General features: G+C 39.3%; 1 protein-coding gene across 1 annotated transcript; it reads right to left on the reverse strand.

Annotated features, from left to right (window-relative positions):
* Positions 1-4,837: 4,837 nt before the first annotated feature.
* On the reverse strand, positions 4,838-7,747 carry LOC149940943 (uncharacterized). Its single transcript, XM_090179942.1, has 11 exons — positions 7,582-7,747; positions 7,434-7,518; positions 7,184-7,355; positions 6,945-7,124; positions 6,774-6,881; positions 6,461-6,707; positions 6,336-6,404; positions 6,162-6,266; positions 6,008-6,082; positions 5,801-5,944; positions 4,838-5,736 (listed from the first exon to the last, which is right to left on the reverse strand). The coding sequence occupies exons 1-11, from the start codon at positions 7,600-7,602 to the stop codon at positions 5,653-5,655; spliced, it is 1,290 nt and encodes a 429-aa protein (XP_090036068.1). The 5' UTR covers positions 7,603-7,747; the 3' UTR covers positions 4,838-5,652.
* Between the last annotated feature and the right edge of the window lie 11,166 nt (positions 7,748-18,913).

Here is an 18,913-nt window from a genome sequence, read left to right on the forward strand (position 1 = left end):
CAATAGGAAAAAGAATGGGTGACGTAGAACTGTTAGCTCCCTAAAGGAAACATTTAAAAAAATAGTTTAAATGAATAAGGATGATTGGAACTTTTATTTTTCATTAATTAATTTTAAACTGGTGGGTCAAAGTCTCTTTTAATACTTCACTCAATGACCAGGTCATTTTTCATTTAATTTAAAATGTATTAACCGAAATAACAATAAAAATCGAGAAATGCTTCTTCAATAATCTATATAATAATTTACGAGGAGTCAGCGAAAGATAGAATTTAAAGGCGAATTTTCGCCCCCCCCCTTGATATTTTTATACCGAAAAATAGGGAGAGGTCACGCAATAGGGGCCCCCGTCATATAAAAAAAACTAAGCGCAAAACTTACACCCTAATGGATTAAAACCCCCGGTTAGCCTCCCCCCTGTTCAACGCGAGGGGATAGATGCCAGCAGGAGGAGAGCATCTTTTTGAACAGAGGATCCGGATACTGAGTGGGTGGATGGGAAGAACATCATGCCTTCTCGTATCCTGCTTCAACACGCACAAAAAATATAACACGCGAAAAAACCGCGGCTAAATTTCGCGGAAAAAAAAATAATTTCCATATCGTATTTTCAGGATCGTGATCAAGTTTGGAGAAAAGTTCTTGAACTTTATTGTACGTACGTAATACAGGGTCTAAAGGATATTTTTATTTTTTTAACGTAGGGTTTATGAGAGACAGTTGAATGAAGACAAATTTCAATAAATACGTGGGTGAAAAACTTACCTTTTAAACTAAGGGGAAAAACCGATCGTCTGCTGAAGAGTCTGCAAAAATTTGCATTATCTTTTCGTACAAGCTATTTTGCATAAAAACGTAAACAAACCCATTTTGTTTTATCCGAAATTAGAATAAGGTCAAGGAAATGGGTATGTATTTATTACGAGGAGTCCGACATTCGTACAAATCCCGTACACTCAAAAGAAAAATGATTTTAGAAATTTTGAAATCAACTTGAAAATCCTAAAATATTGTCGAAAATTAGTTAAAAAAACCTCTAAATCAGCAGGGAAAACCAGAAATCAACACGAAAATTGTACTCTGAAATCTCCAAGTTCAAAATCCCGTACGCGAAATTTGCACATTTCGCCTCTACATAGTGATTCTCCCTAAGTTTAACAGGGCTGCCACAATACTTTATTCAAATTCCCCGTTTTCCTAGACTTTTTTAAAGCTAAACTTTTTATGATTTATTTTACTTTTATCAGAAGTTAATTAATTTAAATGGACTCATATTTCAGTAAAAAGGTGATTGTAATGTTGAAAAAATTAGCCAAACTTTCGAGGAAATAAATGATAATCATAGAATATGTCATATATCTAAAGTAAAATTACCTTCAAAAAGTGTCAAGATAAAATTGAATTCCCTGACTTTTTAGGCCCATTTTTAAGTCCCCTGTCGTTTCTCTGACGTGTGGCAACCCTGTTTAAATAAATACATTCTTACCATAAGTAATAAGTAAATTTAAACAATATCAATTCTGGAGGGGGGGGGGGTGGGGACTAAAATGTATTCAGATAAACGTGGTACTTCAAATATGTGAATTAGCAAATTTTAACCGAACTGGTTCCACAGTAATTGCGCAGAGCCCTCTAGTGTCTAAGTATTCCCAAGGAGAAATATACTACTACCAAGGATTGGCATTAAAGTAATAAGAAGTGTCATACTTCATGGTATTATGTTACTAATGGTTATACCTACAGTAATCAAAATACAGAAAGAACTAGATTTCTCCCCCCCCCCCCCCAAGTTTTAATCCCAAGGATAGTTTAGTGATGGAAGAATACGTCCATCTCGATAACGTCTCGACTAAAGCAATGCTAATAATTGCGTATGTAAAAAGTTGATGGATCATCCTATATTTCTCCAATTCGCATTAGAGCGCGTAATTTGGCAAAAATTCATAGGCCGGAAACCTCGTTTAGGAATAAAGAAAAAGCGCGTCTCCGGAATAAACTAATCGAGTCTTTTCCGCGAATCGTCAAGGCTGATAATGGAGTGAGAACTATAGGAATAATACGCGTTTTGATGTATCTGGCTCCATCGAAAAATTCTCGGTAACGCCAAAGATTTTTACTCTCTCGAGAGGAAATAGCCTATCTATATCTTTCCCGAGATGATACGTTAAAACGGAGAGCCACTCCCAACTATATTTCGAAGAATATGGGTGTTTCCGATTCATTTGCGAATACAGGGTGTTTCAAAAGGTTACGCAAATATTTGAAGGAGTTGTAGGGGGTGAGTTGAGAAGTATGACGGTTTTCCCCCATTTTCCTACGATGAGTTAAAAGAGCGCCAGAGAGCTTCAAAGTGTGGCCTACTAGCCCCTGGAAGTAGCCTAAAGTAGGCTGCAACAAAGGCAATACCAAGCAGCGGGGAAACGCGAACATTAAGGTTTGGGTTCCTGTGATAGGTAAAAAAAGAGTTTGTAAACAAATCGAGGTAACCCGCGTAAAAAAGTAAACTTAAACCGTATTTAAAGTCCCTGCTGCTTCGTTTGGCGCTTGTTGCAGCCTACTTCCCGGGGCTAGTAGGCCACACTTTGAAGCTCTCTGGCGCTCTTTAAACTCATCGTAGGAAAATGGGGAAAAAACAGACCTATTTCTCAACTCACCCTTGTAAAATTTTTGCATAACCGTTTGAAACACCCTGTATATTTGTCTCGGGAGTGGGATGTAGCCCAAAACATCGAAAATTGTTAAACTGGCCAAATCGAAGTTTACCACCTTCTTACAAGTTCCATTATCTAAACGTAATGGAAGTTTAAACCTCGTAATAGAGTCCCTTTTTAGGAGGCCAACGAAAACTGGCGCCCATGGCGGTAAAGGTCACGTTCGCTGGTCGTTTCTTAATCGATCAGATTAGGAAAATCTTGTCCCAATCATTTTGCAACGGGCTGCCTCATCCATCAACCGCGGGCTTTCTTTTTCCGACGCCCATAAACAAAAGCCCTTCTTTACAAATTGGCGCCAACTCGGTCCCGGTGGGGCGCCGCTCGTACTTTTAATTGGGACAACCACTTTCGCTTGTTTTTAAACTAACGAAAAAAGGGTTCCAGCTAAAAACTTGCAGATTTTTTACGATGACCCTGGATCGCGTAAATGAAAGCCGTTCTACCTTGAGCTGGTAATCGTAGCCCTTCGTGAATTTGCGTAATTTCCGACACCTTACGGGAAAATGTGGGATGATACTTGACCAATAGTCGCGGCTTATCAAAGCACCCACAATGCGAATGTTGACGAAATTGTTTGCGAAATAAGCTCTCCCACGCGAAACACCGATACCTTCACTCGAGATTTTACTACAGTTAGCAAAATTGCTAACCTAACTTGTAATGGTAGTTTGCTCCTGACGTCACGGGTAATAAAGTAAGTCGATAATATTGTTCCATAAGTTTGTCACTTTGGGGAATATTTTACTGAGAGCTAGTAACGAAGTGACGTCATGACCAGAAGAAAATCTATACGAGATACGAAATTTCCCAAAAGGAGACGTTGCACTACCCATTCGATTTGCCATGGCAACCGAAAATGTTTTTGAACACTGAAAAACAAAATAAGATTTTTTCCTTATTTTACCCAAAAATTGTACCAATTTTACCCCAAAAATGTTCCAATTTACCCAAACTTGATGACATTTAACTTAAAAGTGGTCCAATTTAAAATTTCGTGATTTTAATTTTTTTTTAAATATTTAAACCGACAAAAAACCCATGCTTTTTTAAATGGAGATTTTATTGTTTTAAGTGATCAAAAACATTTTTGGTTGCCATGGCAAATCGAATGAGTAGTGCAACGTGTCCAAATGGGAAATTTCATATCTCATATAGGTCTACATTACGCCCGACTTTGAGCAAAATCGGCAATAAACACCTCGGGTACTCTCCTAGTTAGTAAAACTTTTGCATGTGAAGAATAGGAAGTGTCACACTTATGAAACAATATTAAACTCTTATGGTAATAGGTAAGGTTGTTTATCCCCCGTTAGTCAGTGCACTGGAAAAAACGCATACCCTGGATGCGTAGAAGATCGAAACCAACGTACAAGTACTTGGAACTAATATGAATCACGATATTCATTGGGGGGGTGGCGAAAGTAGACGACTTTGTTTGCAAAATAAATGTCGTCTACACACGCTACGCATTGTGACTATCTTTTTCTTTGGAAAAAAGAGATGGCGCTTTTGCATTGAGCCTTGTATGATTAAGTTCGGCACGTTACCAACCAAACCCGTACGCGTTTCTAAGAATTGATTCCGTAGGAGCTCCGCTAAAAGTCATAAGCGATAATTCAGCTCCCCGATGCGATTCCAATTAACATAACAATGGGCAGTAGAAATATTCGACCGAGGGATCGACTACCCTGGCTATTCACGGAGCTGAAGACTATAATAGCCAACCCCCCCCCCCCCGTCCGACTAAGTTATTATAGTAATTACCTCAGACGTCGATCCACCATTTCTTATAATTGGATAATATCTCGTCGTAGGCGACTGCTTTATTTTCAAGGTGATTGGGGAAAATTTGGGTGTTAAGGGAACAATAAAACGCGTTTCAACCCTCAAATTTTTAAATACCATTTGACACCGACATGTCCCATACTGACTAATAGTTCAACTTTCGCGCGCGTAATTTTGTAAGAGGAAATTTCATATGCTATTACCTATATATCTAACTGCGCATTGTAGGGAAATTAATTCGTAACGGTTTATTTACAATATAACATTTCATTCAATTAAAATCTGAAAAATGAGAGCAATATTAGAGAAATAACTAGAAACTTCCGATTAAGAGAGGCAAATTGGAACTTTATATGCTCATATGACGCCATCTATGATCGAAAATATTTAAAATACAAAGTGTTAAAATTTTAAAATTGTTTTTAATAAAATGGGCCAAAACCCTTTAAACAACACACAATAAAAACCGTAAACCAATAAGGAAACTTAAAAATCAGAACTGCGCTTATTAATTATTTAAGGATATTATCAGGAAATAAAATCCAATAATTCTCAAAATTACAATAATATTCAGATTTAGAAACGTGACAAAAAAAAGACTAGATATTTTATCTGGGGATTACAAGAAACGGCATTTTTTTCTCACAACCTCATCCAATAATGTGATGAAATCATTACGAAAGGACAAGGCAAATATCCTGCGCTACTTGAAACGCTACCACTTGAAAAATAAATGACTCATATCATTAACTTTATAATATACCGTCAATATTATTCTTTCAAGATAAATCGCGTAAAAAGGGGAATGCAAAAGAGAGCAAAACCTCTGATTAGGGAAATTTATAAGAGGTGGCAAAAAACAACTGATAAAAAAGCTGTTAAAAACGATTTCATTAGGCCAGACATATTTGCAACTTGAGTCAGCGACCTTAATGATAATTAAATTCAACTACTCGGAGATTTTTTTAAGGCAAGGTAGTTACTTAATCAGTACGACCTTAATCAAAGGTCTTCCGCAATGATTAAACAAATAAAACGTTTTATGTAAATTGCGGGCGTATTCTTATCTGCGTTTTCCAAAGTAGACTATCCGAATTAAAAGCCGCATCACCCCACTTTTGTTGGTACAAAAAATGTATACTTATGTGATCTACTATTGAGTTCCTTCAAGGTCATCGCGTTGAATATGTAAAGCATCTTCTACAATCACTAGGCGTTTTTCCAGAATACTGATACTCTGATTTATACGAATGAAAATTTAAGTATTTGAAAAATTAAAATTGGTTAAAAATGCTTCGTACATGAGTTAGAAGATCCAATTGCGAGACTATATGCTCCAAAGTTTGTAAAATGGCAGGATTAGTTTCAGATGGACACGATGTGGGAATGTTGTTTTCATCATTTCGCATTTCATTTTTAATTTGAGATAGTGGGGAACTTTTTGCCTGAATATGAATTTAAATAAATATGGTACATCAATATCCAAGCACTCTAAAACGATTAATTACCTGACATTGATATTCAATGTCCGTAACTTCCGGGTCTGATAAAGCCATATTTTTTAATGTAGCATTCGCATCTACCTATTACAAAAAATAAAATAAAAACAAGAACTTATTTAGGATTACTAAAATAATCAAATTTTTGCTCAAATCAATTTACCTGCCTGCAATTTTTAAGCGTACCAGGATTCAAAATCGAAACATCAGCTTTTGTTTTATAATTCTGAGCTTGCTCCTGCTCCAAATTGGTTTTCCAAACCAAAACCTTCAAATAATACAACATATGAGTTACCATACTTCGGATAATGTCATTAATGATAACAAAAATACTGACTTGTTTGTCAATACTTCCGGAGGCAAAATAGTCTCCGTTACGTGAAAAAGCTACAGCAGTGACACCACTCTGTAACACAAAGAACAAATAAAATTGTAAAAAATGATTTCAGCCAAATTTCATACTTGATGTCCAGTAAGCGTGTAGATTAAACGACCATCGAGTAAATCGAGAATTTTTAGGTCACAATCATTCGAACCAGTGAGCAAATATTTTCCAGAAGAGTGGAATGAAAGACTGTTGACAGTTCCTTTATGGACGCAATAGTGCTGCAATAGTTTTTTCACTCTTATGTCCCAAATTCTAACAACATCATCAATAGCTGCAGCGATACAAGTACCACTTGGATGAAATTCAACGCAGTTTACATGTCTGGAAATTTGAAAATACTTAATGTAAGCTGTATTTTGAAAATAAATGGTTGTTTAAATCTTATACCCCGTTTGCTCTGGTAAGGTTAAAATTGATTTCTTAGTTGTTAAATCCCATATTTTTATAGTCTTATCATCACTACCAGACACAATCAAGTGACCATCTGATGCAAACCTGTTGTGATTGATTTGCCATTAAAAAAAACTTCAGTTGTGTGAAGTAACTTGATTTGCCTACCTAGCAGTCCTAACCCAATTCAAATGCTCAGCCATTGATGAAACAAATCTCTGCCTATTGGTCGTCCAGACTTTGATAGATTTATCATCTGAAGCCGTTAGAAGGTACTGTCCATCTGGTGAGAAATCAACTGATCTAACTGCGCCAGTGTGTCCTTTAAATACTGTTGACTCCCCTTTCCTAGAATAATTTAAAAACATTATAGTACGCAAGATAAATGAATGTCTAAAAGACCATACATTGTAGGTGCCCAGAGACGAACCGTTCTGTCCCGAGAAGCAGAGGCTAGAATAGTTCCAGACGGTGAAAAGGTAACACAATTAACTGCATCTTTGTGACCCAAAAACCTGTAAGCCCTAAGACTTTGTTTAAAATGCCAAACCATGACGTTGGAATCTGAACCACCAGATGCTGTAGGGTTAATTGATTGAACAAATATAGTTAATGTAATACCCATCTACTAGATATAGTCCACCGTAATGAACATACCCAACTGTTTCATATTCGGATTAAAATCGACCGATAATACCGCATCTCTGTGGCCTCTGAAATGCCTTTCAAGACTTGGATCCTCCTGTAAATATAAGTATTAGTTTAGATAACTATTTATTGTATTCGATTATGTTTGATAACTTACATTGATAGCTGGGACTGACATTTTCTTTCAAGAATAGTATAACCTATACTCTAACAGTAGAAATTCAATTTCATTAACTAAAACTTAAAATAACAGGACCATCAAGTCAGCACTCAGCAGTTACTTATTTATAAAATTACATAAGCTAGTTGAATCGCATCACGTTTAAGCAACTTAATCAAAATGGCGAAAATGGCGGGAAAAACTGTTGATCAGGGTTGCCAGAAAAAAAGGAAAACAACACTTTTGCAAAAGGAAAACATTGAACAAAACTAAATATATGTAAAACAAGTCAGCCCAGGCGTAATATTAGTTCAACATCGGCCAAATGTATGGCCCCAACGCCCAAATGGGTATCGCGATCGAGATAAAGTTTAGTCACCCATTCATGGACGTATCGTTTATATTTGTGGCCTCAGCTGCGGTTGCCGAGAAATCAGGGGCCCAAAATTATGGGTCCCCGAGAGCTCAAACGGGTATCACGAATCTAAGAGTTTCTCATACCCCATTATTGGACGTACCGTTCATATTTGTCGTTCAAAGTTACGGGCCCGAGATAAAATTTCATACCGCATGAATCAACGTATCGCTTACATTTGTGGCCTCAGAGCCTCAGAGGTTGCTGATAAATCAAAGACCTAAATTTATGGACGCCTGAGGGCCCCAATGGGTATTGTGATCAAGAGAAAATTTCAAACGTCATGAATCGTCATAGAAATCTCATAGGTAACTAGAATGTTGCCGTGTAACTGGCAAATGGGCCAAACGCCGTGGCAGACGATAGCCAGATCTCAGCCAATCAGAGCTCAAAGAGTGGTTCTGCCAAGAATTTAATGTCATCAGAGAGAATGACGTCACCTATCTCCCGCTATAGTAGCGGATCCAAGGAGGATTATTATCCTCCTTGGCGGAACCACTCTACGGCCTCTCATTGGCTGAAGGTTCAAGGCGAACTGGCGTCAAGCTCGGCCGTAGGCGGCAGCATTCTAGTTACTTATGAGATTTCTATGTGAATCGTCGTATCGTGTGTATTTACCTTTTTAACCAAAAATAAACTTTATTGCAACGCCACTAGTACCGACATTTACCAAATATTAACAAACGGAAGAGGTGAATGATAATTAAGTATTTTAATTATTTTCTTCAAGAGGACGTTCGCCGAAAATGAAGGAAGCGGTCCATAATTAAAAGGGAAACCAAAACGCCGCTGATTAATTTTAAATGTTAGGGATTGATTTGGCAGGTAACGAGAGGCTATATAAGCATTTTGAAAGTAGAATGATGCTGATTTACACGAAGATGTATGTAAATGGTCACTCAAAGAGGAACGAAATTGCGAATAGTCAGTAATCGAAACAATAGTTTGTGGGAGAGCATTCCAGTCACTAACAACAGAGTGGGAGAAAAAAATTAACCGGCGAGTGGTTCTCGCGGCCGCCCGGGGTTTGACAAGTTTGAGGGAGTGACCCCTGTCCCCTGGTTCGAGAACCAGATTCTTATGAAAAAAATTGTGAAGTAAGCATAAATTGTTGAGTTTATGTCGAATCATTACTAGTTGAATATTTAGAGCCTTTGCTCGAGCGTGGGCGGAGAGGGCCGCGACTTTGTTAGCCAAAATAAAGTAAAGTGGTTTTCGGCTTTTTGGAGTCTCCAAGTATGGAGACCATACTGGAGAACAATAATTGAAAATGGGAAGTGCTAGGGAGTTGCAAAGGGATTTGACCAACACAGGTGAGTGGAAGCACAAATTACGGCGGACCAGCCCTGCCACAGCTCGGACACGTTTGGCAACATTGTTAGTGTGGATGGAAAATTTCAATGAGGGGTCAACTTGAACACCTAGGTCCCGTTCAGCCAGAGTGGTAGTAAGGGGTGTGCCATTGATATGGCAAACAAAGTGGGGTTCTTATGCCCTAGGTGAAGGACAGAGCATTTAGTTTCATTGAAGGCTAGTCCAAGTGATTTTGCCCAATGGTAAGCCCTGTCCAAATCAGCCTGGAGCTCCTGACCGTGGGACACGTCCCGAAGTTTATGGAAGAGCTTGGAGTCGTCCGCAAAAAGGAGTATGAGAGCAATGGTAATTGCATCGGGCAGATAATTAATGAAGAGATTGAAGAGTAGGGGACCCAGGACTGACCCTTGGGGAACCCCTTTACCCATATCACGCCATTCAGATGAGACCCCATTAAGGTTGCTAATCAGACGGTATTTAGTACGGTCGGTACGGGAGCCGGACTTGTGAATTGGCGTGATGTTAGCTTCTTTCCAGGAGGCTGGTAGTTCACAATGGGAGAAAGAGCGAGATTTTATTAGGTAAACGGGAAAGGCAAGCACGTCCACAAGCGATTTTAGTAAGAAAGGGTGAAGACCATCCGGACCAGGCGACTTAGTAACTTTTGAAGTAGAGAGGAGTCTGAATAAGTCCCAAGGTTCACAGGAGAATCGAGTTAGCCTCGCTTGTGAAGCAGGTAGGGGTGGAAGGTCAGCTGTAGTCATATGGCATGCAGATAAGATACCAGGGCCCGGGGTGCTGGCAGTACTAGCAAAGAAATCGTTCAGGAGGGATGCAGCTTCCCCGGTGGTGGTAGTGAAAGTTCCATCAGGCCGCTTAAGTTCGGTGACACCCACTCTAGTTGAATTTAACTACTACTACTACTACCAAGTACTACTACTACACTTCAAAGAACCAACTAAAAATGGCCGAAGGGTCACAGTTTATAGGCAGTTACATTAAAGACCGAGAGGAGAGTGGATTTCCACCCCTCTTATGATGTTCTAATTTTTTTGACGAGTGACAACTGATTGACATTTCTGACAATTTGCTTGACAGGTCTGACAACTTACTTGACAGCTCTGACAGATTGAATGATTCTCATTATCGATATTCTATTCAAAAACAGTCTGAGCCGTCGGTCAAGCTGCCCACGCTGTCACTCCTCAAGGGCTATAACTTAACTCTTAAATAATAAAATACTTTTGACTTTGACTTTTTGACTTTGAAATCGACAAGTTCAGTTTTGTGGGGGGTCAAAATTCGCGCACAAGAAAATAGAATATCTCCTCTCGGACTTTAAAGTCAAAAAAAATTATCGAGTTACCAAATTTAAAATTATCCGCTGGCAGAATAATTAACGGTAAGTGGGGGGTCAAAATTCGCGCACAAGAAAATAGAATATCTCCTCTCGGACTTTAAAGTCAAAAAAAATTATCGAGTTACCAAATTTAAAATTATCCGCTGGCAGAATAATTAACGGTAAGCTAGTCGGTTTAAAAATACTTTTAAAGCGTTCTACCATGGAAACCGTTTTAAAATTTCTTTTCGTGGCCGCTCAAGAGTTAAAAGAGCAAAGATAATATAGATCTGCGTACCCTAGATTCGAATTCAGCGAGCTTTCCGATTGACTGTTTTGTAACGAAGTGATTTCCCACTTTCGGCAAGTGGCCTCAGAAAAATCGGCTTCTCCCGGGTACTGTAGCGCGCTATCTATTGTTGGTAAACATTGTAACCATGGTATCTATTGAGCTAATGTTTTCAGAATTTCGGCAGGATGTGGGTAAACGCTATTGACTACGCGCAAGGCGGTGATTTCGAATCTAGGGTATGATCCTACGAGGTCTATATTATCTTTGGTCCTATATATTCTTTGAAGAGTGCCCTAGACTTGACCCAATCTTAAAAAAGTTTCTGAATTAAATCTAAGTAAAGTATGGCTATCTCCGAATATGGTAAGTAGGTTGCGTAAACTATGTTGAATATTCAACAATATATTGTGATAATTTTGTATTATTTTCTTTTTGGTTTGCTTAACTTCATTAATTTAAATATCTCATAAACTTTTGCATTTATTTGGTAAACACATAAATGGTTGAGATATTTTCTGATAAAGTTGACCCTAGATATATATTTTGAATTGTTAACCTTTGACTTTTTATAATAGTTCTTTTTATAAAATAACCTTGGCCATCTTGTTGAATTGTTGCCTCTCCGCTTCAGGTGTGGATCCGTTTTCTCTCCCACTAAAGAGTTTATGAACTCATTCTTAGGCATTGGCAACATTTCAACAAGTTAGACAAGCGTAAAGACATTTTATAAAATCAACTATTGACCTCCTTAACGTACTCCTTTCACCCACCTATTTTGATTTATTGCTCGGGTAGGCCAAGGACGAATGCGGGAAATGCTGGAAAGTTTTCGGTTGTTTTCCCAGCTACGTTGCTCTTCTACGGGCGTGGATATACGCCCCCTAACCTCTTTTTCCCATGGGATAATTTCCGTGGCACCCTTTTCCCCATAGTCGAACCATCGCAGTAAGGCCCTTCCTCCCCCTTTTTCACTAGTGATAATTACCATCGTACCCACCTCCCCTCTTTCCCCATGTGATAATTACCGTGGTACCCTTTTACCAATAGTGGAACCACCCCAGTAAGGCCCTTCCTCCCCCTTTTCCCCATGTGATAATTACCCTGATATCCCTCCCCCTTTTTCCCATGTGATAATTACCGTGGTACCCCCACTCCACTTTTCCCATGTGATAATTACCGTGCTACCCTTTACCCCATAGTCGACCTCACCACGTAAGGCTCCCTCCCCCTTTTCCAATGCGATAATTTCCATGGTACCCTTTTCCTCAAAGTAGAACCACCCCAGTATGGCCCTTCCTCCCCCTTTTCCCCATGTGATAATTACCGGGGTACCCACCTTCCCCTTTTTCCCATGTGATATTTACCGTGGTACCCTCTCCCCCTTTTCCCATGCGAGAATTACCGTGGCACCATTTACCCCATAGTCGAACCACCGCAGTAAGGCCCTCGACCCTTTTTTCCACGCGATAATTTCCGTGGTACCCCCTACCCTCTTTTCAAATGTGATAATAACCTTGGTACTCCCTCCCCCCATTTCCCATGTGATAACTACCGTGGTATCCCCTCCACCCTTTTCTCCATGTTATAATTACAGTGGTACCCCCTCCACCCTTTTCCCCATGTTAATAATTACCGTGGTACCCCCTCCACCCTTTTCCCCATGTTATAATTACCACGGTACCCCCTCCCCCTTTGTCCCATGCGATAATTACCGTGGTACCCCCTCCCCCCTTTACCCATGTGATAGTTACCGTGGTACTCCCCTCCCCTTTTCCCATGCGAGAATTTCCGTCGTATCCTTTTCCCGGCAAAAATAACTCAAAAAATCGCAGGCGTCCCAAACCCCTCTGTACTCCTTTAAACCCCCTGTATCCAATGGCTGATTTACTCTGATGACGAACAAATAAAAATACACTCGTCCTTGAGTCCCGATTTACAGTGCGAAATTCGAGCCAGCGCGAAATCCGATCCAAAATTCCAAAAACAAACTTAATGACCAAAATATACTTGACCTAGTATTAAGGCGAAGCGCAACGACCGCGGGTTATACACAGAGAAATTACCTTCGGCGATGTCACGTTAGACCCGATTTCTGAAATATACTCAATGACCTAGTATTAAGGCGAAGCGCTAAGCACACCTTCGGTGTGTACCTCCGGGTACCTGCGGCGATGCCACGTTAGAGTCACGAATGATAGTCAGAAAAAAATGCGACGTTGACCTAGTATTAAGGCGAAGCGCTAGGCATACCTTCGTTGTGTACCTCCGGGTACCTGCGGCGATGCCACGTTAGAGTCGCGAATGAAAGTCAGAAAAAAATGCGACGAAAGGGGCTTAGAGTTTTATTATATAGACTAGCATTTAGACACGAAATACTACTACATTCTCCGCACATTGCAGAGCAACTCATCCCATATCTCCTACAGGTGCAAGTCGTACCACAATTGCTAGTTTTACAATGGCAAAATATCATCTTCAAAATTCTGTCTGGAGCTGGAGGACGGTCCGTTTGAATATCGATTAGCAATTCACCGTTACTTTTCCAGCCCCACTCTTCAGGAGACAGTTTTCTTCCGATCCATTCTTGTGTTTGAAAATATACTAATTCAATGTGGTATTTGGCCGATTCGGTTGTAGGAGGAAGGGTAGCTAGCTCGAAAGCCGTTTTTAGTTGTTGTTTTGATACAAATTTGTTGTATAGTATATACCGGTGTTGGTTTAATGCTTTGGTTTTTAACCCGGCTCCGTAAAGTTTTAAAAAAATCCTTTCTCCAGCTTTGTAAAGAGCGTGTCTGTCAGGATTTTCAGTGTTGAAAATTTCCGCTTCTTTCACTAGGCTTTCATTGTCTCTAAACAACTTTAAAACTGTATTTTTGCCTTTTTTGTGGAGGCTCGATGTAGTATCACATCCAGAAAACGCGTGGATAAAAGGCATAATATTAGATAGTCTACCCAATTTATGTTTTAATTTGAGCACATTTGTTATTTTGTCGGATTTTAACCCTTTTCCCGGTCTTAACATGAATACATTTTTGTTAATCACGTGGAAAATTAACAAAACCAAGATATCTGAATCGTCGGCAACGACATAGACTGAATTTACTGGATTATTAATCTTGATTGCCGCAGATACAATCTCGAAGTCGGCGTCTGCCGCGGCTTGAATTATTTGAGTATCAATTTCTTTCAAGTTTTTCGCTAGTTCGCTAATAAATTTGGATTTGTTTTCCGAATTTGATAAGAAGTCACTCTGAGGCACATTGCATATTAGACCTGGTTGAATCTTAACATTCGGGGAAAACTTCCCTCTGCGTTGCTGTTCTACACTTTTCGTACTCATTTGGCTGGAGTTGTAACCATCAAATACAACGATGACATTTTTTCCATAGTGGTGCTTGATATATCGGATTTATTGCTGGATAATATCCATGTATGTTGCGGGGCGTTGCGAAACGACTTTGTGGAGCAAATGGCCACCGTCTATAATATACGAATCTTGATCGTTTTTCTGAAAGGCGGTGGAAGGATTATCAATGTTGTCAAATTCTTTCAAGATATTTGATTTTACAGATTTTCGTATCAAGCCATCGACAAAAATCGAAGTTGGATATGTAGATAATTCGTAGCTAAAACATTCTTCAAGCTGAACTGGGCTAGTGTTCGAACAAATAATTCTATTAAAAAGTTGGACAGGATTTATACTGACAAAATCATTGATTATTTTGAGTGTCTTTTTGTTGGAAACTGAAAGAGTCTTAACTTTGTCATTTCTTTTTACTTTTAGGTTTCCAATGGTTGTACCAACAATTTTTTTGAACAAATCATGACCAATTTCCTTAGCACTTTCGCAATTAATTTCATTTTCTGTAACAATTCCATTCTGTAGAGAAACGAGACTGGAGCCTAGATCGACGGAAAATGGACTGTGTTCTTCAAACCAGCTTCGAATTTTGGAAAGGTCTAGTTGGTCACGTGAAATTCTCGACTCTCTAAGTTCAATATGTTGTTCACTTGTTGAAGAATGCACTCCAGCTAACTCTTCGATGGCGTTACTAATGGCAGAACACAGCGGCATCGCGGAAATCCATTTCGCCACAGTACTATCCTCGAAACCTCGGCCTTGCGTTAACCCTCCTTTAATTTTCAATGCGCGCATTAAGTTTTGTTCTATGACCATATCGGACCAGGTGCCGCTCCAAAATTTATCCGATCTCCGTATTGTGAAATTTCCACATTTAGTAAATTTATTAAAGTCAGCTTCACTCATTTGCTTGGCCATCTTTTCAATTTGGCTTAAATACAAGAGAGTGGATTTCGCATAGTGAATGTGACCAGTGGAAAAAAATATGGAACCATTTCTTTTATACAAGCTACATGAAGGTTCCAGTTGCCTGTTCTTTCGGCAAATATGAACAGTTTAACCAAATTAACCATTTCCATGTACATTATCCAAAGCTTAGGAGTTTTCCCCGAACTCTTAAGAGTTTCCATCGTACGTTTGTGCTTTTCATACAAGGTTACCAGTACTTTATTTTCAAGATCAACTTTCTTTGGAGTTTTATATATTGCAAGTAAATCTAACTCGTTCAAACTTCTTCATTTAAACCAGATATTTTCCATACTAAATGATGTAGCGCCTGCTCCGAGAGAAAATGAGCTCTAACCGCCCTTGAGTATGCATGTCCGTTCATCATATGGATTATTGAGTTTTTCGCATAAACTGTTTCCCACGCGTTTTCTAGTCTGCTACAATCCATAATGTATCCTATGGAACCCAAAAATGACATAAGAGTGTGAAATCCACCCAGCCGTACTATTATATCTGATATTGGGTTTTCACTTGAAACGGACTCAACCATAGTAACAGCTTTGAAAAGCAGAGGTTGATCGAAGGTTACCACACATACACTTTGATTGTATTTCTGACTTTTTTCTTTGGCATAAACTAGTGCGGAGTGTATAGTGTTTAAATTTCCAGGGTCGAGATTAATGAATGGTAAGGCTGACACACTTGACTTTTGGTAATCTGTCTTCATACACGCGCCAGATACATAGCCACTCCAAGAGACTCTCGACTCTAATTCAAACAGATCTCCCAAAATAAATAAATAATTTAGTCTATTGATATTTTCATTTAACTCATGAGGTTTCAAAATCTGTGAGTAATCTTTAATTACTATTTTCAAGAGTCCGTTTGAGCCAGCAGATTTATAGTTAGTGACGGGAATTTTTCCGAAATCTCCCAATTCGATGGAAGAAATAACCGCTTTAGGTCTAGGTATTTTCATATTCATTTTAGTCGCGCATTCAGGAGTAGCGCAACATATTCCTCCCATGGAATGAAATGTACCATGCCCATCAAGTGTTCGCGCGTTAAAATCGGCGTTATCAAATACAAATTGAATAAAAGCACCTTCTTCGTATTCTACTTCCGTGTTTATAACAGCTGACGATTCGAATTTATGGGCTTCTTTGTAAGACATACATACTCCTAATTTAGAGAGTATATCCAACATATGTTTTGAACCGCACTTTCTGTGTAAATGTACTGCTGGCGCACTATAGCACATGATATCCCATTCGATAGGAAATGACGTTCTCTACAACTTTGGTCCACATCATAAATGTGATAACAGCAACCGTTGAAACGTTATTCCCAAAAACCCGAAAATAGACAAAATGGCGGCCATTTTTAGACGTGATCAACTCATCTGATCGCGGAAAACTTTTTTACCCAAAATCAGGACCCCGATGGCAACACAATCCCGTTGAGAGTTGCTTGTCCCAAATTATTTCCGAGAAAAATGCTATTTTCCCTGTACTAAAAACCAAATTGGAAATCAAAGCCGATTCGATGTGAAAACGCGAATGCCAGCGTACGTAAAAAATGCCACGCGACCCTCGCGCCCGTAAAAAAAATCGATAAATAAATCTCCAAAATCGGTTGACGAACGAACCTACCTACCACCCAACCGACAGCTTTTTCCTCGCCGGCCCGCCTTCGCCTTCCTTACTGACTAACCAAAAGCTCGAACAACGACGACGAAGTGGTTTTTAGTTCCACATCGATATATATATATATATCGAAGTGGGACTATTGCTATGGACGGATTGTCGTTAAGTGTTGTTTGTTTGTTTGTCGTGGAAAGCGACGACACGGTAGATGGAGCTGCGTAATATAATTTATAAAAAAATTTATATTATTGGTGACGCCGGAATTTGAACCTAAATTTCTGGCCGCGTAGTTTCCAAAACCGACGCCTTTATCAAGCGAGCCACGCTGCCCTCTTCGAATTTCATGATTGAACTTTTAGCCTTGAACACTTTTATAGTTTGTATTTGGCTAGTTAAGTTGCCGCAATTGTCGTTCCTTTTTCCACGTTATTTTACGTATATTTACAGCGTTTAAGGTCAAGTGAACCTCAAACTTCGCCTCCACCCCAACCCAGTGGATTTCCACGAAGGGTGACACGGGCATGGCGGGAAGTTTGAATTACAGTGTGGGGCTACACAACTTTTACCGATGGCCAGTTTCAGGTCTGTCAGGTAAACAGGGGGCACAATTTCGATCCCCCCTTTAATATCAATACATTATAGTCAACTCTTTAACTTAGGATGGTACTTTTTATATCAAACGATAGAACGCGCAGTGCCGTTCATTTCCGCCCCCTTCGACCAGCCCCCTTAAAGGGAGAGTGACCGAAAAAAGCAAGTTGGTCTCATTCGATAGTGCTTTTTGACGCACACGCAGTGCCGTTAATTTCCGCCCCCTCCGACCAACCCCCTTAAAGGGAGAGTGATCGAAAAAAACAAGTTAATAAATGCATGGGTATTTTATTTATTAATTTGCGAATTTACATGACTTTTGGTGCCTAAACTACCCAAATGTTTGATATAAATTTCCTAAAATAAGTTTACCCATTTTAATCCCAGTTTAAGAATTTCTTTAAATCATATTTCCACTAATTTCAATAATTTAAAAGAATTATGTTCGTCGTGTTTTGCTTACCTATTTCACCTCTGATACTTTCCGTCTATATAACGATAGGAAATCACATGACCTCAACAACTTTTGTATTGGTTAATTTTGTTTGCCCACCCGGGTATCCTGAGGGTGGGCGGTGGCCACTCTTTAACATAGGAGGGTAAATTATATATCAAACGATAGGAAATCACATGGCCTCAACAGCTTTTGTATTGGTTTGCCCACCCGCGTTTCCTGAGAGTGGGTGGCGCCTAAGTTTTAATCCTTCAACTTAGGATGGTATTTTATATATCAAACAATAGGAAATTACATGCGCTCAACCGCTTTTATATTAGTTTGCCCACCCCGTCTCCTGAGGGTGGGCGGCATCCACTCTTTAACTTAGGGTGGCAATTTATGTATCAAACGATAAGAAATCACGTAGCCTCAAGAGCTTTTGTATTAGTTTGTCTACCTGTGTCTACTAACGGTGTATGGGTTTGCCCACTCGAATACACAGATGTGGAACTAATATTACGGCCTGGGCCGACTTGTTATAATATAGATAGTTGGTCCAGAGATTTTCCGCCCCCTCACGCGTGCCGTTAATTTCCGCCCCCTCCACCTTAAAGGGAGAGTGACCGGAAAAAAAGTTGGTCTCATTCGATAGAACAATAAAAGTAAAAGATTGGAATCGCCTACGCTCGCGTCTACTTGAAAGAGTGAGACCAAATATCCAAAGCAGTCGAACTTAGGGCGTGCTGCAAAAGTCTGCTTTGCTAGAATCACACATGTTAAATTCAATGGGCTAGCACTTTGGCTAGGGATTTTGCAACAGGCCCTTAAGCTGAAAAGTATGCGGCCATGGGGACAGGATCACCGTCTTGCCATATTCTTAGTACATAAATACATTCTTGCAATAATATGATTTATGCAGTTGTTAATAATCCATATTAAATATCTGCTCTAAGGAAATACCAATTTAATCACCGAGATAATATAAAA

The sequence above is a fragment of the Leiobunum rupestre genome, chromosome 6, assembly GCF_980474605.1.
Source record: "Leiobunum rupestre chromosome 6, qqLeiRupe1.1.hap1, whole genome shotgun sequence".
NCBI lineage: Eukaryota > Metazoa > Arthropoda > Arachnida > Opiliones > Sclerosomatidae > Leiobunum > Leiobunum rupestre.